This window comes from Helianthus annuus, chromosome 14 (assembly GCF_002127325.2).
Source record: "Helianthus annuus cultivar XRQ/B chromosome 14, HanXRQr2.0-SUNRISE, whole genome shotgun sequence".
Classification (NCBI taxonomy): Eukaryota; Viridiplantae; Streptophyta; class Magnoliopsida; order Asterales; family Asteraceae; genus Helianthus; species Helianthus annuus.
Window position 1 is genome coordinate 112,065,717 of NC_035446.2, and position 26,875 is coordinate 112,092,591.

The 26,875-nt window shown below is 38.4% G+C and overlaps 3 protein-coding genes across 4 annotated transcripts; 1 reads left to right on the plus strand and 2 right to left on the minus strand.

Annotated features, from left to right (window-relative positions):
* Positions 1 to 7,557: 7,557 nt before the first annotated feature.
* Positions 7,558 to 9,921, minus strand: LOC110909003 (folate transporter 1, chloroplastic). Of its 2 annotated transcripts, XM_022154006.2 has the most exons (11): positions 9,746 to 9,921; positions 9,603 to 9,679; positions 9,210 to 9,286; positions 8,994 to 9,084; positions 8,781 to 8,874; positions 8,610 to 8,683; positions 8,379 to 8,486; positions 8,182 to 8,253; positions 8,065 to 8,085; positions 7,915 to 7,982; positions 7,558 to 7,841 (listed from the first exon to the last, which is right to left on the minus strand). In XM_022154006.2, the coding sequence occupies exons 1-11, from the start codon at positions 9,852 to 9,854 to the stop codon at positions 7,709 to 7,711; spliced, it is 924 nt and encodes a 307-aa protein (XP_022009698.1). In that variant the 5' UTR covers positions 9,855 to 9,921; the 3' UTR covers positions 7,558 to 7,708. The 2 variants fall into 2 exon arrangements, with proteins under 2 accessions (XP_022009698.1, XP_022009699.1); XM_022154007.2 differs by lacking the exon at positions 9,603 to 9,679 and having other exon boundaries at positions 9,746 to 9,920.
* Positions 9,922 to 12,048: 2,127 nt separating this feature from the next.
* LOC110909002 (epoxide hydrolase A) lies at positions 12,049 to 15,183 on the plus strand. The gene is made up of 3 exons (XM_022154005.2): positions 12,049 to 12,564; positions 14,387 to 14,625; positions 14,705 to 15,183. Exons 1-3 carry the CDS (start codon positions 12,100 to 12,102, stop codon positions 14,949 to 14,951), a joined length of 951 nt encoding a protein of 316 aa, XP_022009697.1. The 5' UTR covers positions 12,049 to 12,099; the 3' UTR covers positions 14,952 to 15,183.
* Positions 15,184 to 15,488: 305 nt separating this feature from the next.
* On the minus strand, positions 15,489 to 19,038 carry LOC110909001 (H/ACA ribonucleoprotein complex non-core subunit NAF1). The gene is made up of 3 exons (XM_022154004.2): positions 18,328 to 19,038; positions 17,783 to 17,860; positions 15,489 to 16,743 (listed from the first exon to the last, which is right to left on the minus strand). Exons 1-3 carry the CDS (start codon positions 18,760 to 18,762, stop codon positions 15,643 to 15,645), a joined length of 1,614 nt encoding a protein of 537 aa, XP_022009696.1. The 5' UTR covers positions 18,763 to 19,038; the 3' UTR covers positions 15,489 to 15,642.
* Positions 19,039 to 26,875: the final 7,837 nt, after the last annotated feature.

Sequence of the window (26,875 nt, forward strand, 5' to 3'; positions counted from 1 at the left end):
TGAGCTGCGAAAGCTGCAGCCACCGTGTTGAGCAGGTTAATGAACTGAGCCTGAGTCATGTTGACGTTTCCTCGTCCGCGTCCACAAATTGTCTTCATAATCAGAAAACATAGTATGAGTGTGGTGTCGTAACATAGCGAGAATGAGATAGAAGAGAGAAGGCGTATCTATCTAATCAGGCAAACTAGTACGTATAGTAAAGCAGAAAACATAAGATAAACAAGCAAGTAATTATGGGTCCGAGCTAGGAGGTCAGATAAGTCGAGCCTTGCACTTGGAGTGTAGTGTCGTCACAAGTCACGGGTTATAGTCTGGTTTTTCTCAAAAAGATTTTCCCCCTTTTTAAAACCAAGTTCACTATAACCAATGGCTCTGATACCAATCTGTCACACCCCCAAAATCCACCTGCGGATAACACCCGCTTTGAGGGCGTGACTGACCAGGATCCAGCCACCAATTATACTAAGCATTGGTTAATAATAAAGTAATTGCTATCTAACGTAGTTAGCAACATCGTGGTTTAAGTTCGATAGTGAGTTTAAACAAAACAGCGGAAGCATAAACCAAATAGTTTTAAAAGATAGTTCATGGTTCAAGATAAATAAAACCCAACACACGGGTTTTGACGATCACTACACATTCCCAAGCAGCAGCTCCTCAGTCACTGGTTACCTGCAAAGCATGCAGTAAGGGGTCAACAATAATGCTGAGTGAGTTCACTAGTTGTCCAGTTTTAATTACCAAAAACTTGTTTCACCAGTTAATTTATCCGTTTATACATGCCATGGGGAGCTACCCCAAAAGTTAGCGACTAAACTGTTTTTCCAATACCGAACACTAGGTAACCGTTTGCGTTTCCGCAGGATGCCCCGATGTCAATGTTCTATCATCATTGACGGATGCCTGAGTACATTAGTTCACGACCGATCCCATACCATGGCACGGTGTGAGGTTGGTAAAACCTAAATAGCGCTATCAACTAATAACCCGTTCGCCTGGCCCCGGCAACTAATCGGTATTATATAGTAGGGACTTGAGTGATAGAGTTTCGTTTAGTGCCGTTAGTTGCAATCCGTATAAACAGTAATTAACCAAAGGTTCCCAATAACAAGGGAAGAAAAGTAAGTTGTATCCCTCATAGGGGATAGTGTTGTTTGTAGTTCCGTTTCCCAAACCACCGGGAACGCATGCTTTAGGTTGTGAACTCACCTTGGGTTGCTCGGTAGATATTTTACTTCGTCAAACACGTTGGTCACCACGTCCTAGTATGGTTACCAAATATAGGTCAAGTTGGGGTACAAGTAATCACGTATAGCAAACACGTATGGACACACTTAGAATGCATACAATCAAACAGTTGGGGTATTGGGCCTAAACAGTAACAGATACACAAGCAGTCCCATTAGCAGATAATCCAACAAGCTCTTTGGCCCAATAACAACCCAGTCGAGACAAGGGTTCATGGTTTCGAGTCGCAACTAAGGATTGCGACTCGCAATCTCGGTTTCGGCCCGTCATGCTTTGGTTCCGAGTCGAAACCAGAGATTCCGGCTCGCAGCCTTTGTTTCGGTTCATCATGAGCTGCTTGCGAGTCGCAACCAGGAGATCTCGACAATTCACGTTGTGGTCTCGAGTCGCAACCGAGGGTTCCGACTCGCAACCACTGTTGCGTGCACCTGAATCCTTCTAGAACCTGTGCAGATGTACTATCCAATAATATTGCATTTTCATGAGACAAAATGTACTATCCAGTAACATTTCACTAACATGTTTTGTTGTCTAACCCTTGTCTAAAATGGATTAAACACACATATTTTTGAATATTCAAACCATCTTCAAACTGTTCATCATAGATCATAATACATATTCATCATCAACTCATTTAATTCATCATGCAATATTCTCATTTAACAAGAATCTATGTATGCTATTTTCTGTCCGAATATGTGTCATGGTCATAACATTATCAAAATCCTAATCTAACATCATTTACTAACAATGTTAACCATCAAGTTTGCATATCAAATCATATCCTTCATTTAAGAACAAGCAAAGTTACATGTTCAAAACAACAATTAACCGAGGACATTATTAACAACATACGGTTTCATTTTTGATTTCTAACAACATACACATCATCAAAGACATTACTCATTTACAAAAACAATCAAGAAACATAATAATCATCTAAGATCCACTAACCGGTTGATGAGGTTCAAGGGTGAGAATGAAGCTTCTAAACGGGTGCACGTGAGAGTCGATCCGAGAGCTCGGTTCCGAGTAGAAGGAAGAAGATGATGGTGGATGTTGATGTTTGTAGGGTTTTGGAGAGGAAGGATGAGAGTGAGTGAGAGGAGTGGGAGTGTTTGCAAAAAGGGTGTGAAGGTTTGCCATTCCATCGGGTTTTATAAGGTTCCAATGGGGCTTAGGGGTTCCGACTTTGGGCTTCTCGGTCACAAGGCCCAAACTGACCCATGGGTTACTGTTCACTCGAGACCGGGTGGTCTCGAGTCGGGCTTGGGGTCTTGGGTTGGTTGTGGTTTCGGCTCACTAGTAATATACACCTATATATATATAACGTACATACAACATATAATCACAGAAAATCCATAGTTTCCATTTAATAATATATGTACACGCTAAGTTACATCAAGAAGGTTTCCCCGGGAAAATCCGAAGTGTCACAGCCATGGCCAACAGACACTGCCATGTAGAATGCACATTGTCCGGGCCTCCCTATGATTACGTCATAGTTGGAAGGGATGTTGATAACCACGAAGGTTAGTGATCGGGTTCTTTCCTTTGATCCCTCCTTAAAACAGACATCAAGGGTTATTTGCCCCAAAGGCTTCAGGGTTATATCGGCGATACCTTTTATGGAGGTCCCGGAGGGTTGGAGCCTTGAACGCTCCTCATCGCTTAGTTGGTTGAAAAATTTCTCAAACATGATTCCAGTGGCTGCTCCCGTGTCTATGTATGCTTTGCATGTTTGTAAGGTGCCCACGGTGGCTTCAACCACAAGGGGACCAGGAAGTGGGTCCTTCCTTGTTGGGGGGAAGCAGACACACTGAAGCTCCCAATCTTCCAACCGTCGCTTCTTGTAAGGAACCTTTTCATCAGAATACACCATGTTTACTTCCTTCCCTTTGCCTTCAGCCATTTTATCTCGAACCCCTTTTACCAAATGAGCGAGCTCTCCTGACTTAACAGCCTCTTCAATCCTCTTTTTCAGTTGGAAGCAATCATTGGTGTGATGTCCCTTTTCTTCATGGAACTCACAGAACTGAGTGGATTTCTCATTTTTTCGACTCTTGGGGAGAGGCCGGGGAGGTCTAAAGTTTTGCTTGACTTCTTCTGTTGCCAGGATTTCTTGAGGGGTTTTGGTGAGAGGAGTGAAACTCATGCCTTTATCTCTGCCTGAAGGGTTTCGCCCTTCAACCCTTCGAGGGTCTGAACCCTTTGGGCGTCTGTCGTAAGAGTTAAAGTTTCCTCTCTTTCTGGCTGGGCTACTGCTTCGCCAGCCAGGACCCCTTTTTCTTTGTTCTTTGATGTCCACAGCTTCCTCTCCCCGAATGTGAGCCTCGGCTCTTTCAAGGGCTTCTTCCAAGGTTTTGGGCAGAGATTTGTTGAAATCTCGTGTGAGATACTTGGAGGTTATGGCGTTCATAAAACCGGCCACTCTCATTTTCTCATCAGCCCCCACATAGGTTAGCCCTTCTTTCTTGTATCGTTCAATGAATGCCCGTAGGCTTTCATCATCGCGTTGTTTTATCTGGAAGATTACTGTTGCGTCTTTAACGTACCTCCTTTGTTGGGAGAAGTTTGCCAGAAAACCTCTGCTGAGATCATCAAAGCTTCGAATGCTTTGAGCAGGTAGGTCGTTGAACCAGATTCTAGCGGACCCAATAAGAGTCTGCATGAACATTAGGCAGCATTCAGCATTTGACCATTTTTCTATTCGAGCAGCACCAGTGAAGATCTGAAGATGATCTTCGGGATCTTCGGTCCCATCATACGTTCTGATGTGAGCTGGCATTTTGATCTTAGACTGAAAATCATAATCAGCTATCTGTCTTGAAAAGCATGAAAGGTTACTTGGCTTGTAAGGTTTAGCCAAGTCTTCTTCAGGTCTCGTACCTACGTTGTTGTTATTGCCATGGTTTCCCTGGGTGGCAAGCACTTGGTTGATGAAGTGTTGCCAGGGGAAGTTGGCCATCATCTGAGACATCATGTTGGGTACGAAATTGAAACCCTGAAGGCTTCCCGGACCAACTGAGCAACTTACCCCGAGAGGGGTGCTAGCAACAGCACTTCGTGCTAAAGGGAGCACGGACAGGGCTTGCTCCCATGTGGTAGTTAGAGAAGTGGGACAACTGGTCACCGGGGATTGTAGGAGTTGGTCGAGTATTAACTCGTGTCCCAGAGGAGTGCCACTAGCAGTTGGTTGGGAAGAGAGAATAGGATGAACAGTGGGGTTTGTCATAGTGGATAGATAAGGATGAGGGTTTGAAGGGTTGCTGGGACCAGCCTCACCTCTTGTAACAAAGGGTGGTAGAGGTGGCCCAGGAGACAACATTGGCTCAGGTTCGTCGTAATCTAGACGAATCCTTATCCCTTTTTCCCTTTCTCTGTTCACATGTTGGTTAAGAAGTGACCTTAGCTCAAGGAAGTTATTAGCGACCCCCTCGGGGGTAAGTTCAACACGTGCCGGAGTGTCTGACACACCAACGTTGGGAGACGGAGCTCCAGATCTGGATGGGGTTGGTGTGTTGAAGGTAAGGAACTCGGGTGTACTCCCCGGAGTTGAAAAAGGCGTTGTTATTGTTGTGTGAGCTTGACCACTTCCCGGGGTAGAGGTGTTAGGGATCTGGTTTACCTCTCCCGGAGATCCACTTTCTGACATGGTGGTTTTGAGTGAAAGGAGCTACACTTACCAGGTCTCTTTTGAGGAGAAACAGCGGCGTAGCCCCACGGTGGGCGCCAACTTGTTGATGCAACAAACACGGGACCAAGGATGGTAGCTAAGCTGGTTAGGAAAAAGGGCTGAAAGGTTCAGTTTTGCCTAACGCAGGTCGCGGGGTCCCTCCACGTTTGCAAAACGTGGAAGGAGGTTCACTAGTATGTACTTGTTATTTGCTTTGAGGTTCTTTCTCCGAGGTCAGCTCGAATCCAGAAAAGAAAGCAAATAGAATGAATGTGATGAAGAGTTGTTTGGAAGTGACAAAGAACTCTTTGAATGACCAGAGATTAAGGAATCTCTGCCTTTTTGGAATGTCTTAGAAGTGAACATGAGCTGTCTTCTTATAGGGGAAGACATCTCCTGAAATGGCATAAACAAGACTAGCGAAACCTGTTTGCAATGGAGGGTTTCCTCTTTTGGGGTTGAAGGCTTTGGACCCCTGGTTAATAGAGTGTGCCTGTGCAGACCTGCTCTGACTTTGTGAGTTGGTGAGCATGAGTTGGTGAGACGAGTCCTTGGACATGACTGGTTACTGTTTCTCGATTTCCTCATTTTACAGCTTTTCATCCGATGAACCTTTCAACCTTTTAAGCTCTTTGCATATTAATCATTTTATTTATCCTTGGGCTACCCCCGTCGTCAGTTATCATGTCTTGTTATTATCGATTAGGAGGTCTCAGGGTCGAATCTTGCGGGGGACGAACTGTGGCACCGGTTCAAACTGGCAATAATATGTCTTGTTATTATCGATTAGGAGGTCTCAGGGTCGATCCAGACCTTTGTGCATTCATGACTGCGTTGAATCTGATCCTTCCATTTCTGAGATACGTGGCAAATCTCGGTCTTTGAAACAAACTTCATTGATCAAACAATAATGCATCAATCTGATTTAAGTTCGAAGAGTCTCATTATTAGCATAAACTAACAACACAAAATGCATCAATCTGATTTAAGTTCGAAGAGTCTCATTATTAGCGTAAACTAATAACACAAACATTCAATGTGAAGATTATAGCATCATAACTAAAAAACACTAAAAACGCACAAATTTAATGTGATTAAGTTCAAAAAAGTCACAAAATTCATCATCGTTTGAGCAAATCACATAAAGCTCAATCTGTATTATCAGTAGTAGATGTAATAACAGTTTTCTAATAAAATAAACTAACAACATAACAATTAGATGTAAAGAATACAACATCATACCTAAATAAACAAAAAAAGGCACAAATCTGATGTGATTAAGTTCATAAACATCACAAAACTCATCACCGCTAGCATAAATCATGTAAAATTCACCAAATCTGATGTGATTAAGTTCAAAGACGTCACAAAATTCATCACCGACAAAGAAAATCCTATGAAATTTATCATATTTGATACGATTAAGTTCTTCAACAACACCAAAATTATCATTGTTTGTAGTGAGATTAATAGATCTAAGATGAAAGATATCTTACGTGAAGAACATGATGAAGAGGTGGTCTGCGCAGTTCAGCTTTTGGATTGTGTTTAGAGAAAAATATCTCATATGTGGAACACAAGATTGCAACGATTTTACCCCAGATAAATCAAAATCAATCAACAGAAATTGAACATCCAAATAGTTGTTTGATTGTGATGAAGGTGAAGAGTAGATCTTTGATGTAGAAGAAGACATTTTACGATGGATTGAGAATAAAGGAGAGAACCAAGATTGAGAAACGGCTGAAATTTGGGGGAAGATTAGGGTTAGGAAGAAGACATGTAAAGGAACAAAAAAAACCCGGTTCAGCAAAAAGGAGGCGTGGATAAGCTGAATGATGAACACGGTAGTAAATGAAATGAGGGGTTGACACCTGTCCCAGATGAATGTGGAGGGGACAAGTGTCCTAACCTTTGTTCTTTTATTATATATAGAGATATATATGTTTGTGATGAAACAATGGCTGACCATTTGGTGGGCCTTGGGGATATTTCCATCCTTGGGGACAACACTCTATGACCGAATTTGAGATGTTTAAACGTTATTTATAAAGGTGGGTGATTTGCATGAGCGTTATCCTATGAAAGCACCTCAGGTCAGGTCAATTCATACTTAACCAATTTTTAAGTGTTTTTAATAAATTGATACAGGTTATATTTTTGCATCCCGCTCCTGTGCATTCTCATATTTGTAGCAATGGCCATATTTGTCTAGGTAAAGTACTAGAGGGGAAGGTTTAAACGAAAACCACTAGTTATTGTGAAAACTCGAAAACTAATTAAAAAAAGCCAAAAAAACATATAAAATTTCTTTTTTATTTTTTATTTTTTTTGCAAACCAAATTTCGCAGGTTTTTTTATATAAAAAAAAATTTCAAAAAAAAAAATTGTGTAGTGCACATGTGTATGTGTACTACACATGTGTATTATTTACATGTGCACTACACAAAAAAAAAAAAAAAAATTGAATTTTTTTTATATAAAAAAACCAGCAATTTTTATAAAAAAATTGAAAAAAATTTTTTTTTTTTGTGTGTTTTTTAGGCTTTTTTTAATTAGTTTTCGAGTTTTCACAATAAAAGTGGTTGTCATTTGAACCATCCCCAAGTACTAGATACCATCAAATATAATCATTTATTGAAAAAAAATGCACTAAATTTACTAATCAAGTAAAATCTGCTTGCATGTTCATACAATCATACGTATACTGAAACTAAATGGTTGCTTTCAGATCAAGAAAGGTTATGTTAGACATGATACAATCACTAAAATTTCCTTAAATAATTAGTCCTTCCTCCTCGTACGTTGTAGCAAATTCAAAACATTTTCGTACACAATGAAAGTTATTGATGCTGCAGGAAGATTTTTCAACAGATTTGGTGTAATGCCTCTGTAAAAACCTTTTACACCCTCTAACCTGCAATCCAGAGAAGCTTATAAGAGTATAAGCAAACAAGTTTAAATTTTATTCTTAAACGGAGGGTACTCACCGAGCAGTTCTCTCCATGGCATGCCGGATATTTATATATCTTGGAACCCCGTCTGTACTAGGCCGTTGCTACAGTTAAGAAATTTCAGATAACAAATGTTAAAAGAGACGATATGAGGGGCAAAAGAAAATTGAAAATGCGTGTTTCTACCTGCAGGCGCGCACGAATGACCTGAAAATGTTACCATATGAAATATAAGTATTAGTCTGAAATAATCTTTCATTATTGAGTTGGAAATAATAAGAAATTGAATCCAAGTGTTGGTACCTGGAACGGATATGTTACAAGGATGGCCGCCAGTTTAGAAGAAGCTCCTAAAGTTGCATAATCAATAGTTGTCTAAAAGATCAGAGAAAATAGATCATTAATAAATATAAAAAAGTAACCAAGTATATTTCATTTTGCACAAATAAATATTTTAATTTTTACAGCATGAAAAGAAATTGTTTACAAGCCGAGCTTACCAATAAATCAGAACTTCTATCAATCGAGGGGTTCTGTTTATGCCTATAATCGACTATAATTTTACGAAATTCTTCATATGCTGTAAATTGAATGGCACCATGAGCAACCTACATGAGATATAGGCATATAGCATAAGAACACGAAAGTTATAAAGGGGAATCAAAAGATTTAAACACCGACATATGAAAGAACATAACATATTATACGGAGATAACGATACCAAATCTAACCAGAAAAAGTCCAGGTAAAAGCCCTTTGTATAATGCCCTCCATCCTTCATCTTTTAGTATTGTTTTCAAAGCATCTGCAATCATACAATAAAAATTATTATAAATTATGAATGTCATAGATGTAGCAGAAAGCATGTAATTTCCAGTTAACCATAAGAAAAAAGAACATACCACTAAAACCAGAATATGGACGTCCATGATGCTGCGGAGTCTGAAGTTGTAATCTTGTTTTCACAACCCAAACAGGATTGGTAAGAAGACACACCTGAAAAGGTAACAATTTTGTTATAATAACAAGATAAAATAAAGCACGTACAGACCAACCTCAACGTATTAACATATAAATAAAGAAGAACAACAACTAATAAGTGCAACCAAACTCACCAGCCCACCTGCTTCTGCAGCTGAAGCAAGATGAATACGCGCATTTGCCTCATCTTGACTTTTCATATACCGTTGTTTGGCACTGTTATAGCTATAAACAGAATTGTCACGTGTAAAGAACTTGGATATGCGTAAAAACATAAAACTCCTAAAAATGAGAAAATAAACACATCGAGCCCTCTAAGATAGTTGAGGAATGGTTCATTCTTCACTTACAAGAAGAAGTATAGACCCCATGAGATAGTTGAGCCTAGCACTGCAGGATAAAAGCCAGCATACAGCCCTCTAAGACCCTGTAAATTGAATATTGTTCAATTAAGATTTCTTATTCACAATCACAACCAATGCGCCTCATCGTTTGCATCTTTAATCTTTGCAAACCTTAGAAAACTAGCTATAACTTTCCAATAAAATTTCATTTTATAATCCAATTTGAATCCACTACCTTTCAAACTCAAGTTGTACCTAACCCATAGAACAAGGTTCCAAGTATCATATCAAGTAATTCAATTCTACAATTCATAAAGCATGATTACTAAAGGAAGACAACAGCCCCAAAACGTTATAAAGAAAGCAAAAAAAAAAAAAAAAAAAAAGATAAAAACGGACCTCTGATCGAGCAATGGTGAAGAGAGCATGAGGAGTGTTTTTGTAGGTCGGAAGGTTAGGGTTCCGACCATCATTAACTGTTAATTAAATAAAAAACGATTAAAAAGGGTAAGAAATTAGAAACCTGTGAGTGATTTGTGTACCTTGGAATCTAGTGCGGACGACATCAAGGGGATGAGAAAACGTGACGGTAGCAAGTCCGGCGACGGAGCCAGCGACGGCGTTCTCCCATTGCCAATCCGGAGCCGTCATTGTTTACTTTTGCCGGCGAAGGTAGCGCCCTATTCAATCACCGGGGTAAAGTGGCATCCAATCTGGTTATGTTATATGGATACGACACGGACTCGACCCGACCCGATCTGACCGTCAAGGGGTGTGTATGGTTCGGTTCAATTATTATCATTAACCAAAATCATAGTTAACGGTTAATCTATTTTATTAACCAAAATCAAAGTTAATGGTTAATCTATTTTATTAACCAATCGTTTTTTGGTTAATTCGTTCGGTTAGTTTATCGATTTTCGATTCAGTTGATAATAAAACCAAAATTGGACTAAAACTTTTATTTAGAAATACGTGTAATGAAACAAGATATTAAAAAATCAAATTCAATAATAAATAAAGTGTTGTTGAAACCGGAATCTATGAGAATAAATATCAATATCAATACCTTTATTCAGTCAGTATCCATTCAAGTTCATGTAGCATAGATCTCAAAATATTTAGGTTGTTTGAAGCAATAGATGTCTTTTTTAAACTTTTACAAATACATTCCTTAAACCTTAGACAAATTATTAAATACCAGAACAAAACAAAACATAGTAATTAGTAAACGTATGTTTTAAACCTTTTAAAACATTCCTTAAACCTTAGACAAATTATTAAATACCAGAACAAAACAAAACATAGTAATTAGTAAACGTATGTTTTAAACCTTTTAAATATTTGTATTAACATTATATCACTATTTTAAAGTGAAACTTAATTTACTCATTACAAAAACTCAACCAAAAAACTAATATGTCAAATATATTGCATATGTTATGTGTAATTCTAAATCGTTAAAAGTTCAACTTATTGAGCTAAAAAAATAATGGTGATCTTAATTGTATCATTATTCAAAGTTGACGTGTTGCCATTTATTCTATACTAAAATAAAATAAAATAAAATAAAATAAAATCAATAATAGCAAACTTGGTATCTCAATTTCAAAATTGACATGTTTATTTCCTTTTAGTCTTCTTTCTCAAATTCACTATTTATACCACTTCATTTGATCAAAATTCATGCAAAAATATGTGACTAGTATTCGTAACTGACAAGTGACAAGTCCTGTGTTAGGTTAGCAACTTAGCATGTAATAATAGAAAAGTGTCAAAAGGTCGAGAAATGCCGCAAGGATAATAGATTAATAGACATGTGCGCTTTAAATAACGTAGCATGTTTAAATAACGTACATTACATATATGCGAAATTAAGAATCTTATGTCTTGTGTTGTGCAAGTGCTGATCAAGATTAACGTTACTGTTTACTTGAAAAGGATGTTAATTGAAAAACAATTTCTTCGGAAATGCATAGAAAATTTATGATGAACTCTTTGGTGGGAAATGCATAGTAAGAGGTGTCGGGATTGCGTTAGAAACAAATTTCCCACAAGTCTTTTTCCTACCATAGCATTTTCTATTGTGAGAGATCAGTTAGAAACCACTAATTCCTAGCATTTCTAACGGAACCGATAGAAAACATCTCAGTTTACCTTCAATTGTATTATATAGCTCTCATCCTCTCTTCATTTTCAAGTCTCAACTTAAAAAATGGGTATGTGTTAAATAATGCACTAATCAATTAGAGTAAACTGTGAAAATGATCCTTGGGGTTTGTTCACTTTTGTCACTTTAGTCCAAAATTCAAACCTTTTGAATCTGGGCCCATGTGGTTTCAATTTTGTTGCCATTTACATCCAAACGCAAAATTTGGTCAAATTTTTTCAGTTAACATCCAACTTTTTCAGTTAAAAGCTGGTCAGATTTTTTTATTGTTATAATAAAACGTTAAAAAATCATTTTGTCTCTTCATTAAAAGAGAGGAAAAAGACAAAAAGTTAGATGCTAACTGAAAAAATCCGACCAAATTTTTTGATTTTTGATGAAAATGACATCAAAATTGAAACCACATAGACCCAGATTCAAAAAATTTAAGCTTTGTACTAAAGTGACAAAAGTGACCAACTAATTAATCAATCATTTAACATGAAATAAAAACATGAATTACTCCCAATGTAATGAAGACGATCCTGTGAAGAATAATCTCATTTTCAAAAAAGTAAATCATAAAAACCTCTAGTCATGTATTTACGTGTAAATTGCACGTCGCACGTATCCTACTCTCGACACGTAATTCTCATATCACCTATATATTTTTGGACCCATCCAACATCTCCTTATTCACTTATCATCACAACATCTGTTGCAAGTATACGTGTGTGTAAGTACGTTATGGAGAGCATCCAACATAGGACAGTAAACGTTAACGGGATAAACATGCATATTGCAGAAAAGGGCAGCGGTCCCGTTGTCCTTTTCCTGCATGGCTTCCCAGAGCTTTGGTACACGTGGCGTCATCAAATCCAGGCGGTGGCCGACCGCGGTTACCACGCGGTCGCACCTGACCTACGAGGGTATGGTGACACTGACGCGCCACCTTCTCCCACCAGTTATACGTGTTTTCATCTGGTGGGAGACGTGGTGGCGCTTATTGACTCTTTGGGCGGAGACCCGGTGTACCTGGTGGCGACGGATTGGGGGGCGATGGTAGGGTGGCACTTGTGCATGTTTAGACCGGATAAAGTGAAGGCGTATGTGTGCATGTCGGTTGCTTATACTCCAAGGCAACCATCGAAGAAACCTGTTGAGGCCTTGAAAACTGTCTTTGGTGATGATTTGTATATCTGCAGATTCCAGGTTGGTTATATGTTACTCTCTCAATTCGTTTAAAGATAATAATTCTATACCACTAGTTAATTATTTGTCTTACGTTTTATAATTGTGAAACATATTTTTTTGGGAAAAGTAACAAACTAGACACAACAATAACCCCACCCAGTAAATCCCATAAATTAGTAGAACTATTGGTAGGGTCTAGGGAGGTGGTATGTAGGCAAACTTTTCCTCTATCCTAAGAATAGAGAGACTGCTTCCTGCCCCGGCTTGAAAACAACCAATAGGCAGATAGACAAAAGATGGATAAGTAAATAGCGTAGCAGTAGTCAGATAGATCATCAGCAAGCAACATATAAGCATAGATACAAGAAAAATCATCATATATTGGCCTAAAGTGTAAAAGAAATCTAGCCCCCCTTCCCAAGGCAAAGCTTAGACACGTCTATACCCTCCCCTACAAGTCCTTAACCTTAATCCTATGTCTCCACGAACTCCTATCCTGAACCATGTCCTCAGAGAGGTGCAACTCTACCAAATCTTGCCTAAGTCTTTCATCCCAAGTCAACTTGGGCCTGCCTCTACTCCTCCTTCCTTCCACTGTTATGGTTTCCACCGCTCTAACTGGTTCTGTCAACTGCCTCCTCTTTACATGCCCAAACCATCTCAATCTCCCCTCTTTTAACTTGTCTGATATACTAGCTACCTTTAATAAAAAGTTTTCAAAATACGTCACTTTTTAGCAATGTTTTAGATACCTGTATGAAGTGGTCGGTTATACCGGATACTAGATAGGGGACCTTACAATAAAGGTTGGTAAAGCCTGAATACGGTATGTCTTATCTATCAGCGGTAGATCCAGTTCTACCGGTTCCGTTATCTTAAAATTTATTTTTTTTAATTTTAATAAAATACGATATTAAGGTAATATTGACCAACGATATTTCCGATAATTAACATAGGGCATTTCATTTCAATATTCCATCAATGTTGAAACTGTTACCTGACTAGTCCAATGTAATATTGTTTATAAGTAATAATGCTTTTAAAATACTTAATATTTTACAAGAAAACAGTTGTTTTTTAGATAACACCATGACCGGTTACATAAATTCTTATTGAAATTAGATTATTTTTTTGAGATGAATATGTATTTTAGGAATTTTAGGGTTAACTGTTACCCGGTTGAACCGCTCGGTACAACCCGGTTCAAGTGGTTGAAGCAATTTAGGACCCAACCCGGGACGATTTAAAAACCGGTTTTTAAACATTGCTTTTTAGTTTTTTTTTTTTCTCAATACTATTTGAATCACTTAGAACACACCACATCAGCTCCGTTAGCTAAAGAAAGCTATTACTTAGTCGCTAGCTAAAGGCTTATTTTTATTGTTTAGCCCGCAGCTAAGGCTAAGATTAGCCGGGGATAACTTGACTATTTTAGAAACCTTTTGGTCAAACAACAATTTTTAAAACTTTTAAGTTCTTTTTTTGATAATTTTCTTATATTTTATTGTTACGCGTTTTATATTGTGCAGTTTATAAGATTGAAAAAGTAAAAATGTAAAGGAATTCATTTTAAAAAATGAATTGTCATGATAGTTTATTAATTCTGATCAGAAACATTTGATATGCAAGTTTACATATCTTTGTTCCTCAATAGATTATTATTATCTAAATTCATAAGAAGCAACGTTCATCGAAGAACAGTACTGAAACCACAATGCTTCTACTCTGTTTGCCTAATTTTTTAAAGACAATATGAATACATCAAAACATTGATGTGAAGCCGAAAATGATGTTATTTTCGTCATTTATCTTTTGACTTGGGGATGTAAACATTTTGCAGGAACCTGGAGTCATGGAAGCCGAGATAGAGAGCTATGGAACCGAACATGTGCTTAAACGCATCCTTACGGAATCCAGACCTGGCCCTCTTCGTTTTCCCAAGTCCGAGCCATTTGGTCCTAAAAACTCCCCTTGCCCATTGCCACAATGGTTAACCCAGGAAGACCTTAACTACAACCTTCAAAAATTTCAACAGAAAGGCTTCACAGGACCATTAAACTACTATCGCGCCTTAGATCTGTGCGTACCATTCAACACCACTTTACATTGGCGTAGCACTACAACAATATATTAACTAATATTTCATACGTCGATGCAGGAACTGGGAGCTTACAGCGCCGTGGACTGGGGTAAAAATACGAGTACCAGTGATATTTGTAGTAGGGGATAAAGATCCCCTGTACACTACACCGGGGACGAAGACGTATGTGCAGGGTGGTGGGTTCAAGAATGATGTGCCATTGCTTCAACAGATTGTTGTGTTGGAAGGTGCTGGCCACTTCCTCAGCCAAGAGAACCCTGAGAAGATCAACGACATTGTTCTTGATTTCATCAAGAACTTTTGACCGCCTACAATCTTCCTAGTAATAACGGTCAGTGGTCCAGAACCAAATAACAAGCGGCCTCGAATCTAGGTTGTTATATATGTGTTGTATGTTAGGGTGTTCGCAGGTTGGATCATGTAGTAACGGTCAGTGGTCCGGAACCAAATAACAAGGTCCTTGAATTTAGGTTGTTATACAAGTGTTGTATGTATTGTAGCATATCTTCTCAAGTATGTGTGTACGCTTTTTACTATTGCTTCCCTTCTAAGTCACAAACAGCTCAGCATTCATTTGACCTTTTAGAGGTCAAACTAAGTACACACCAACTTCGGAAATAATAATACGAACTCACCAACGCATTCAACAGCAATGACTACATTTTGCTCGATACTCGTTAAGCATAATCAAGCGCTAAATTCTTATCAAAACTGGGAAGTTCATATAATCGATCGGATATAAGATCAATTCAGTTGACCACAAAAGTCAACTGTAGTATGACAGATAAGTAGTAGATAACCCATCTAAGAAGAACATCGGGTATAGTGAAAGCCACATAAATTGAGATAAAAGATTAAAAACACTAAAACCACGTATATAACATGATACAAATTTTACATCAAAATAACAACTTGAAGCTAAAGCAGCAGTTAATTCTTTGCATCACAAATAAAACACAGAAAACTAATCCGAAAAATAACAAAATGTTCACAACTCACCCTGATCGCGGTCCATTTCTGCCCCCTCTGAAACGACCACCACCCCTTTGAAACGGCTTTCTCCCTCCACGATTTGAAAATCCGTTGCCTTGATTAAATTTTTGAGAGCTTTCACCATTTGCAACAGCAACAAAAGGTCTCACAGCACTGTTATTGTTTTCCATTTGAAGTTGATTAGGCATTGCAACTCCTTGCGGTAAGCCCGCGAACACCATTGGCGGGCCCATTTGTGATTGGTTGAAGTTGTTCTGAGGCATACCTGAAGGCCAAGACGCAAATGCACCAAAATTGGGGGGAATACCTAGAGAAAAGTTGCCAGGAAACATCTGGCCTGGTGGAGTGTTGAATTGTGGATTCTGAAAGGGTTGCTGAATAAAGTTCTGTTGCATAAACGGTGGTACATTAGAAGGAAGCCCGTTTGGAGGAAACCCGAGATTTTGTGGCTGAATTGGTGAGAACCCGAATGGCCAGACTCCAGAAGGGATGTTAGGTGCCTGTGAAAACGCATACGGTCCACTAGTAGGTCTGCTAGTAGGCCCATTGTTAGGCCCATGATTCAGCCCATTGTTAGGCCCATGATTCAGCCCATTGTTAGGCCCATGGTTAGGACCACTTGTAGGCCCATGGTTAGGCCCACTAGACGAAGGCTGTTGATCATTTTTCCAGTTACCACCGCGGTTTTTGGACTTCTTATCCTTTTTCATACGCCCATTTTTCTCTCCAGCCGATCCCCTCTTTGCCATTTTCATCATTCTCTTGTACTCGGCCTCCTTCTCATCATCCGAGAACTCTAGCTCTTCAGATAACTCTTCATCATTTTCACCAGACGCATCGTATCCTTTTTTGTAAAGATTGTTATTGTTTAGAACATAATCTGCAAATTCAGGAACAAAAGAGATCAAGCTGCCTTGTTCGAGCCCAGTAGGGATCTCGGTTTCAGAGTTGTATCGAACGATATAGTAAGGATTCTTTACGGGTCCAAATATTTCATCCACTACCCCTAGTGGTGATCTGCTTTCTGTGATCCATAGAATTGAGCCCTCGCTTAAAGGGTTATGAACCTCCACTCCTTCCACAACCACTTGAGAGCCCATAATCTGTACAAACGAAACCAAATATTAAAAGTTCAGTCAAATTAGACCTGTAACCAAACCAAACGTTAGTAAAGAATTCGGCGAGAAGTTCGTAACTAGGCACGAACAATGTTTTTTTCACTTCATCAAGTCCGTTTATATAGGGTAAAGTTCTTGTACAAATAATCTTAACATACTAAACATACAAATTGAAGGAAAACTCAAAAAGACAAGGTGGCATTTTTGTAATTATCAATAACTATCAAAGTTACTCTACAAATATACCTAAAAAAACCTAACCACTCCCCCCCACCCCCAAAAAAAACCTAAACCCCCCCCCACCCCCCAAAAACCTAAAAAAAACCTAACCCCCCCCCCCCCCACCCCCACCCAAGCTAAAATGCTAAAAACTAAACCCCCCAAAAAACCTAAAAAAATCTAAAAAAATAAAAAAAACACACAAATTATTTTATTTTATTTTTTTAACATTTTTTATTAAAAAATCGCTAATTTTTTTTTTTTTTTTTGCTAACGAAATGTAGCGATTTTTTAATAAAAAATGTTAAAAAAAAAAATTTGTGTTTTTTTAGGTATTTTTGGTTGTAACTTTGATAGTTGGTGGTAATTACAAAAATGCCACCTTGTCTTTTTGGGTTTTCCTTCAATTTGTATGTTTAGTATGTTAAGATTATTTGTATTTGATCTTTTGCCCGTTTATATATTAATTAAAATTTATTAGTAGTACGAGCTGGCCCATCATGCATCAACGCCCATCAAACTTTAGAACCAAGCCTTGGGTGATCAACTAACGAACGAACAAAAAAGAACACATTCATTTTCTTCGTTCATGTCCGTTCATTCCATTAATTTACGTTCGTTTAAAAACTTAACAAACACATATAGACAAAAATACGAACAGTCATTTTCATAACCAGCGAACATGAACAAGAAAACCTGTTTGTTTTTTCACATACAAACCCTGTTCATGTTCCTTGGGTTTGTTTACAGGCCTAAATTTGAACAAAACTAACGCATGTTTTTCCTTTATTTGCAGTGAGCTTACCGATAATACAGCTCCAACTGGAAGTGTCTGATGATGGGGTTGTATGGTTACAGTCACCGGAGGGACCGGAGGGAGATCCTGCAATCAACAAAAAAACAAGAGCTACCCATCAGGATGATCAATGAAACATAAAATGTAAAAATTAACTATCTACATGTATGCAAGGCACTCCAATGCGTTTTGATCCCAAAAGGCGACACATGATGTTGCGAAGCGTTTGTTAAAAAACTATTTAAAGATGATATTTTTAACTTGTTAACTTTTAAGCACTAAAATATAAGATATTCTTATCATCCAATCAGTTCAATCAATGGTCTAATCTGTTCAAATACTCAAACCCATTGGCCATTGCTCAATCAAAGGTCAGCTTCAAAAAACGGAGCATTTTACAATTTTAAACCGAGCAGACTACATAACTGACCATTTCAAAATCAGCCTGTTATGACCCAAATCCATTTTTACCCGAACCAAAATAAACAAACTTATAAGTTTCCCAACGAAGCGCACAACATACAATATGAACACAAACAACAGTTAAGCATTACCTGAACCTCATTCTTGGACCGAATCGGGCCTTTGACAACATCACCATCTTCATCATCAGCATCACTCCAAGCAATTACTTCATCTTTTACCTCCCCTTCTTCCATTTCACCCTCACCTTTCACACCCTCTTCCTCATCACTTTCATCCTCCGAATCATCATCTTCCTCCTCCTCTGAATCATCATCATCACTACTCGAACTACTACTACTACTACTACTACTCGATTCATCCTCCTCCTCCTCAGAATCCTCCACAACAGTTTTCACTTCACCATTATCAACAGGACCGTCACTTACACCATCCACAATATTATTATTACTATTATTCGCTTCTTCCTTCAATTCAGCATCAGATGTTAAACAAACCTTACCAATCTGTTCCTCAATCAAATCCCCTAACTTTTTAGACCCACAAACCTCTTCTGAAGTGTTCATTTGTTCCAAACTAGGGTTTTGTTAACTTCAGCCAGTGATAATAAATTCGGATGATCTTCAACCCAACCCTCAAAACTTTAAAGAGTGTCAAGAAAAGAGTCTTCGACTTCTACAAAAAGCGGTTGTTGTTGGTGTTGTTAGTAGGAGGAGCATAACCCATCTGCAATCAAGGAAACTAGGGTTTTAAGGACCATGGTGGTGGTGAGAGTGAGTATTATTAGTTTAGGGTTTAAGGTGCTTCAGAAGTATGATGCGGGTTTCTTAAACCCTAGAGTCTCCTTCCTTCCCGAATCTATGTTATTATATAATTTAGAGAAAAATGCTCGGATAGTCCCTGTGGTTTCGCCTTTTTTCATCTTTAGTCCCTAACTTTCTATAATTACCTTAATAGTTCCCAACTTTTCGTTTTTTGTTCCCGGATAGTCCCTGGGTCTAACTTCAGTTTGTTTTCTCTGTTAAGTGGGTGTGAAATGACCAATTTACCCTTTCCTCAAACACATCTTCTTCTCAAACTCTCCACCTTCCTTCAACTAACTCCACTCTACTTTCTCTCTCCGCACACCTCACACTCACCGTCGCATCTCTTCCATCACCACCGCTACCTACTCTTTGGCACCGGCATCTCACCGGAACTCCTCCTCCGTCACCAAATTCCTTGACTCCTGCTTCGTATTTTGCACTTCTGTGGCAGTCTCTGTTTCTGTATTTGTTAATGGTTGTGGTAAATGAGGGTTGGTACTGTTGACCATTGTTCTGTGTACGGAAGATCAAGTTCAATGAGGACGGATATAATGAAGCGAAGTTCAAAGTGGGGTTCGTGTGACGATGATGGTGATCGTGGTTTCACAGATACTGGATCAAGTTCTGTGATGGCAAAAATGAAGAGACCAGTTTCAAAATGGAATAACTTCATTGATGATGATGATGAAAGCAGATGTGAAGACATCGTTAATGATGCTGCATTTGAGACAAAGGTAAGCGATAAGATTGTTGAATATGATGTTCATCCTGATTTCATGTGAATTATAGCATGTTTTGAGTAAATAAAACTTTAATTGGGAACTGTAATCGAGTCATAGTTTGTTTGACCATGAAAGTCAACCTGTCAAAAGAGATTACAGAACATGTTAATCTGTGAGAAGTTATAATCCATCCATGATTGCAGCTCCATTAAGCATAGCGTATGGTGGTCGGTAATGATTGTTGTAAATGAGGGTGAGATTTAATCGAGGATGGTGGTGATCGATCGGAGGTTTGACAGTGGAGAGGTGGTCGCCGGCGGTGATTAATGATGGGGTAATCGTAGGTGAAATAGGGTGAGGTGAAGTGGGTCTTGTTCGCCAGAGAAAACACAGAGAAGAGGAAGAAGGGTTTTAATGGTGAAAGATGATAATGTTTCTGATCTAGTCCCTATGGTTTGCCCTTTTTAAGGAAATGGTAAATTGGTCATTTCACACCCACTTAACAGAGAAAACAAACTGAAGATAGACCCAGGGACTATCCGGGAACAAAAAATAAAAAGTTGGGGATTATTGAGGTAAATTTAGAAAGTTAGGGACTAAAGGTGAAAAAAGACGAAACCACAGGGACTATCCGAGCATTTTTCTCTATAATTTATAGATTTATATAAATAATTAAATATAAGGGTGAGGATCAAATAGAAAGTTTATTTTGACAAAGAAGGATAGAAAGCAATATGATTATGACATGTGGCAAAATTTAAAATAAAGGGGAAAGGTATTTTAGTCAATCGTATCTTTTCTTCTTCATTTTCTCTCCAGTAACTTCAAAACCTACCATTTTCAAAACCCACCATCTTCAACCATTTCTTCACTTTCTATCTCAATAATCACTACATTATAGTGCGATTTTCATCACCAATCAATGATTCAAACACCCGATCAACGTGTTCTTCAGCTTTTTTGAAGAAACCCAGTTTAATTTCATACAATATCCCATTTTTTTCCTGTGATTTTGAAGCGAATCACTCCGATTCGTTCGATTCGATCGCTGATAAGAGTTTATAACATTCAAATTTCGTCAATCGTTAAAGAAATCTGAAGAAATCGGCTTTGATCTATGTAAGAAATTTTTTAATTGCATTTTTACGATCTGGGTTTTTGAATTGAGTTATTGTGTTTCACGATCTTGGCGGGGGTCCGGGGGCAGCGCTCCTGGGAGCAGGGTCCAAGGGGCGGCAGCTCCTAGCGGGGTCCAAGGGGCAGAGCCCTTGGCTGGGGTCGAAGACAAAAATTGCCTCATTTCGAAGAAAATGCATCAGAAAATTTAATTTTACAGAAATTGCCTCATTTCGAAGACAAAAATTTGTAGACAGTTTTTGATTTCCTACTCCCTAGTTCAGACAATTCACAGACAGTTTTATGTGTCCATTGCGTTTTAGAAATAAGACAGTTTTATGTGTTTTCTGGCCATTGCGTTTTAGAAAATGTGTTTTCAGTCCATTACATTTTAGAAAATACACATTCTTTTGTGTTTTTAGGCCATTGCATTTTTGAAATAAACATTTTTAAGTGTTTTCCGACCATTGCGTTTTAGGTAAAACACATTTTTATGCATTTCCAGTCCATTGCGTTTTAGAAAGTACACTTTCTTTTGTGTTTTTAGGTCATTGCGTTTTAGAAATAAAACATTTTTAAGTGTTTTCTGGCCATTGCGTTTTAGGAAAACACATTTTTGAAGTGTTTTTAGTCCATTGCGTTTTAGGTAAACACATTTTTATGTGTTTTCAGTCCATTGCGTTTTAGAAAGTACACTTTCTTTTGTGTTTTTATGCCATTGCGTTTTAGAAATAAGACATTTTAAGTATTTTCTGGCCATTGCGTTTTACAAATAAGACATTTTTTTGTGTTTTTGGTGCATTGCGTTTTAAAAAAAAGTCATTTTTTACTTTTTTTGTCTATTGCGTTTTACGCAACTAGGTTTCTTTCTATTGCGTTTTACGCAACTGGGTTTTCGAAAATATAACAATAGTATACTCGTTTTAAAGATAAAAAACGCTCGTTTTTTTGGTGCAATTTTTATAAAAAAAATAACGTCGTATGAAAAAGTTATTAACGTTTAAAAAACTGGGGGGAAATGGAGGAGAGAGAAACTATTGTCCTTGAATGACTAGAATGCCCTTACACAAACCTACACACATCTTTTCTTCCCTTCAATTTTTCTGTTGGTGCATGTTTGTGACAACAGCTTAGATTTGGTCTTTGGATATCTTGTAATTAGCTAAACGATAAACAGTTAGCGGGTTTAGCTTTGTAATAGTTAGTTGGAATGTTTGGGCTAACTAAACCCAAGGAATTGGGTGATGGGGGCGAATTGGGCCTGTCCAATTCGCAGCCCAGGAGTCTTTAACCTAGCCCAGTTGTGAACCTTGTGTTATATAAACAAGGTTAGACATTAGGGTTAAGGTTAATCAGCCAAAACAATTTGTGAGAGAGTATTTTCGTGAGAGCAATTAGGCTTGGACGAAAATTAGGGTTAGGGTTTGATTGATTGTAATACGTTTGTTTGATAATCAATAGAAACCCGGTTGAAAGTGATTTGCTGTTCTACACGTTTTCTGCTACAATCTGATCTAGAGGATTCCGCACTCTAGGTTAGATAGACGATTCTGTGACGATCCATAACATCAAAGGGACCTACAATTGGTATCAGAGCATTAGGCTCTTGATTGCTCGGTTCAGAATTGTTTGCTGCAGAAACAGGAAGTGATTTCGAAATTTTTATTAAACCTGAAAATTAGGGTTTAAAAAAATTTTCGAAATTTTTTGTGTTTGGTTGATAAAATTTTCGAAATTTTTAGGTATTTTGATCTTTTGGTTTGCTTGTTTGCTGTTTTGCAGGTGTTGGAGAAAGTTCTGGTTGGTTGTGTTGAAGAATTTTGGTTGAAAGACTTGAAGATTCGAAGACTGTTCTTCGTGTTCTTCGTGGTTTTTAATCTGTTCTTCACAATTTTCGAAATTATTGTTCTGATTAGGTTTTCTGATTTTGCAGATTTGTGTTAGCAGAATCCAGAAAATCATCAAAATTTCAAAAAGATCAACTTTCCATAGATACCTATCGAATTTGAGCAATTTCGCAGCAGGACCAGCGAAATTACACTGACCAGCAGATTCACCAGCAAATTTAACAGTCTGCTTAGCGAAATTGTTGTTTGACCCGGCGAACTTAAATCCAAAGGCGACTTTGGTAACCGAATAACTTTCCACAGCGAAATTATTTCGGTTTCGGCGAATTTACTGGTCGTCGTAATAGCGAATTTGACCAGTGAATTTGGCGAATTTGACCAGCGAATTTGGCGAATTTGACCAGCGAAAGTAGACTAGCGAATTTAGCATTTTCAGCGAAATAACCAGCAAATTTAACCTGATCAGCGATTTTAAGTCAAAACCAGCGAAATTAACAGTGTTCCCAGCGAAATTATCAGCAAAATTAAGAGGTGGAATTTAAGTTGGCAAGCGTCGGAAAATTTTCGGTGTTTTGCAAATAGAAATTGATCCGTAACTCGTTAGACAGAACCGTTTGCACCGTTGAACTCGTGTGATTTTTAGGACAAAAAAAAAAAAAAAAAAAAGTCTGGAAAATCCCGATTTCGGTCTTTGACATTATATATCATTGGATTCGTCTTTTCGAGACGATTCTAACGGTGTAACTTAGTAACCACTGCTTTCGGAAACTTTCGTACGGTTTTCTCAGTCTGTTACGTTAAAATGTCGAACATGTCTAGTTTGAACGAGCTGTTGAGAATGGAGCACGAGGTTGGCACTACCAACAAACCACCTAAGATGATGAAGGTGGAGAACTATTTGACATGGAAGGATCGTTTTCAATCCTTCATTGAATATCAGGATACGCGCATGTGGATATGCATCGAAGATGGTTACGTGAATCCAACACACGACTTTGAGGGCAGACCACGTCGAACAGAATATGTGAACATGCAAGATAATGATAAAAAGATGTATGAGGCTGAAAAGAGAGCCTTGGCTGCAATCAAAATGTCGTTACCTGATAGCATCAAACATACCTTCAAAAAGTACACTAACTCAAAGGATATGTGGGATGCTTTGGAGAAAAGATACGCTGGTAATGCTGATGTCAAGAAGAACAAGATTGATCTACTGAAGAAGCAGTTTGCTGTTTTCAAGTACATGAAGCATGAGTCACTTGAAGACGTCATCACGCGTTACTACCATCTGATGTCAGAAATGGACAACTATGAGATCGATTGCTATTCTGACGTAGAGAAAAATAACAAGCTGCTAGATGCTTTGCCTACTAAGTGGGATATCTACACTTTAATGATCAAGGGTGAAGCAGATTATGAAACAAAAGAGCTTGAAGAGGTTGTAGGAAAGTTGAGAGCTTATGAGCTCAGCATGAAGAAGAAAGATACTGGATATGATCAGGTTCAAGATCCGGCAGTGTACAATGGGCTTACATCTTCTTCATCTCACAACGCTTCTAGCGACTCTGCTACTGCGTTTTTATCATGTGAGAATGAGCAGGTTATGGTGAATCAGGATGGTGATGTGTGTTTTGTTGCTGCTTCAGGAGGATCATCAGGAGTTAAGAAATCGTCAGCTTCTAAGCAGAGTACTACTGCTAAGTCAATGCCAATGAGTGTGAAGTCTGCTGAAGAGCATCTGGCTCTACTTGCTTCGTTTGTTGCCTCTTATGAAAACTATATTCAGGGAAAGATTTCTGATCCTGCTACTTTAGATGAAGACTATGATCAGATTGACCCTGATGATCTTGAAGAGATGGATTTGCAATGGCAAATGGCCATGATTTCTAGGCGTGTGAAGAGGTTTATGAATAGAACTGGGAGGAAATTTGTTGGAAGGAGTGTTGGTTTCGACAAAACCAAAGTGAGGTGCTTTAATTGTCAAAGTTATGGGCACTTTGCTTGGGAATGTCAGAAACAAAAGCAAGATAATTCGAGCCAGAGTTCAAACAACAGGAATGCATCAAGCAACTCTAGCTCAAAGGCGTTGATCTCTACTGCAAGAGAGGGTTCATATGATTGGAGCATTCACTTAGAAAATGATGGGGATGTCTCTCAAGCATTCATGGCAGAGATTACTCCAATCGATGATGGTGAAGCTAAAGTAGATGATGCTGAAGTGAAAGAGGATGCTGATGTGAAGATGGATGCTGATGTAAAGGTGGATGCTGAGGTGAAGGTAGAGAATAGAGCTGAAGAGAAGAAGGTTGATCAGACAACAGGTGCTGAAGACGAAAAACAAAAGTCTGAATATGAAAAAGAAGCTGAGGAAAAGGATGCCAAGTATAAAGAATTGCAAGCTCAGCTTGCTGCTCTAATGGCCAACCTTGACAAACAAACAGGAGAGGTAAAATCTAATTCTGTGTGTTTAAAATGTCGTGAACTGCAGGGTGAGGTTGACAGGTTGTCTGCACAAAACAAAAGTTTGGTTAGCGAAATGTCTAACATTAAAGAATCAAACTTTTTTGCTAAAAGAAACGAAACGTCATACTTGAAGAAAATAAAAGGTTATGAAAGTGAACTTGAAGCCGTAACCTGCAAATTAAATGAAAAACTTCAAGTCATTGACTTAGCTCATGACATGATGGCTGAAAAAACAAAAGAGATTTCTGATAAAAACAAAGAGTTGTCAGATGCTCAACTCAGAATTGTTGAACTTGAAAAGAAATTGGGTCAATTCAGGGATTCTACTTTTGTTATGAAACATATGATGGGTGGGTTAAAGAAGAGTAATGACAAGACTAGTGTGGGATTCCAAGGCTATAATGAAGTCCCACCTCCTCTTAGTCATGATTATTCATTCCTACCTGATGAAGATGAGCTAACAAAGTTTATGTCAACAGCACCGAGTAGTTCCACAGCAGGTCGAGGAGAGGAGTCTGAGAGAGATGAGGCCAAGAAGGATAATAACAGCAAACCTGTTTTGAAAACGAAAACCTCACAACCTAGGAATAAAAACTCAACTTCTGTTAAAAAGATTAGTTTTGTTCAAGGAAGTGACATGCAAAACGAAACAGCTGTTATTGAAAATGAATCGAACGTAGAGTTTGCTAAAAATAAAAACAATGAAAATTCTGAAATTAAGCAAACTAAACCAAATCCTTCTGTGCCATCATCATCAAAACCTGAATCTAGTTCAAAGGCTTCAGATAAGAAGTCTTCGAAAAGGATGTCATGCTTCAAATGTCACACCAAAGGACATGTAGCTAGCTGCTGTCCTAACAAAACGAATGAAGCACAGGTGAATGAGAGGAAGAGAGAGAAGTCACCAGAGAAGAATGGTGATAAGCAGGAGAGAGAGTCCAATTCTCCAAAGAAATCTGCTCCTAAGCAACCAGAGCCAGTTGCTGTTGGTGAGGATAAGGCTGAAAAAGGAACTCCACAAGTTCCTCGTTTTCAAAGAAATCAACCTAGATTTCAGCCTAGATCTCCACCAGGCAGATTTGAGAGACCTAGAAGCAGTTCACCAAGAATGAACAATCAAAATACCAATAATTTCAGAAGTCAAGGTCAATATCAAAATCGATACCAAAATAATGGTGGTCGAAATTTTTATAACAATGGCTTTAGAAATTATAACTATAATGCTTCTTGGAATCAAAATCCAAATTTTCAAAGGTCAAATAGTCCAAACACACATAGGAACCCTCAGGACCAAAGACCTAGTGGAAGTCAAAATAAATTTCCAACAGGTCTAAGATCCAAGACTCCAGTTAGGAGTAATGGATATTGGATGGATGTTCCGGTGGTTGGTGAATTTGGACGACCCAAGACCATTAAGGCTTGGGTCCCCCAATCTAACTAATCTTTTGGTTGGTGTGTGCAGGAGCTGCTAAGGAGGATTATCAACTTGTGGTATGTTGATAGTGGCTGCTCTAGGCACATGACGGGGGATGCGAGGTTGTTGACTGAATTTGAAGAATATGATGGAGGACAAGTGAATTTTGCAGGTGCAAAAGGTGGTAGAATTACAGGTCGAGGAAAGGTGACCAATGGGAAGATCACACTGGACAAAGTGAACTATGTTGAGCAGCTTAAACACAATCTTATGAGCGTGTCACAAGTCTGCGACAAGGGTCACTCGGTCCA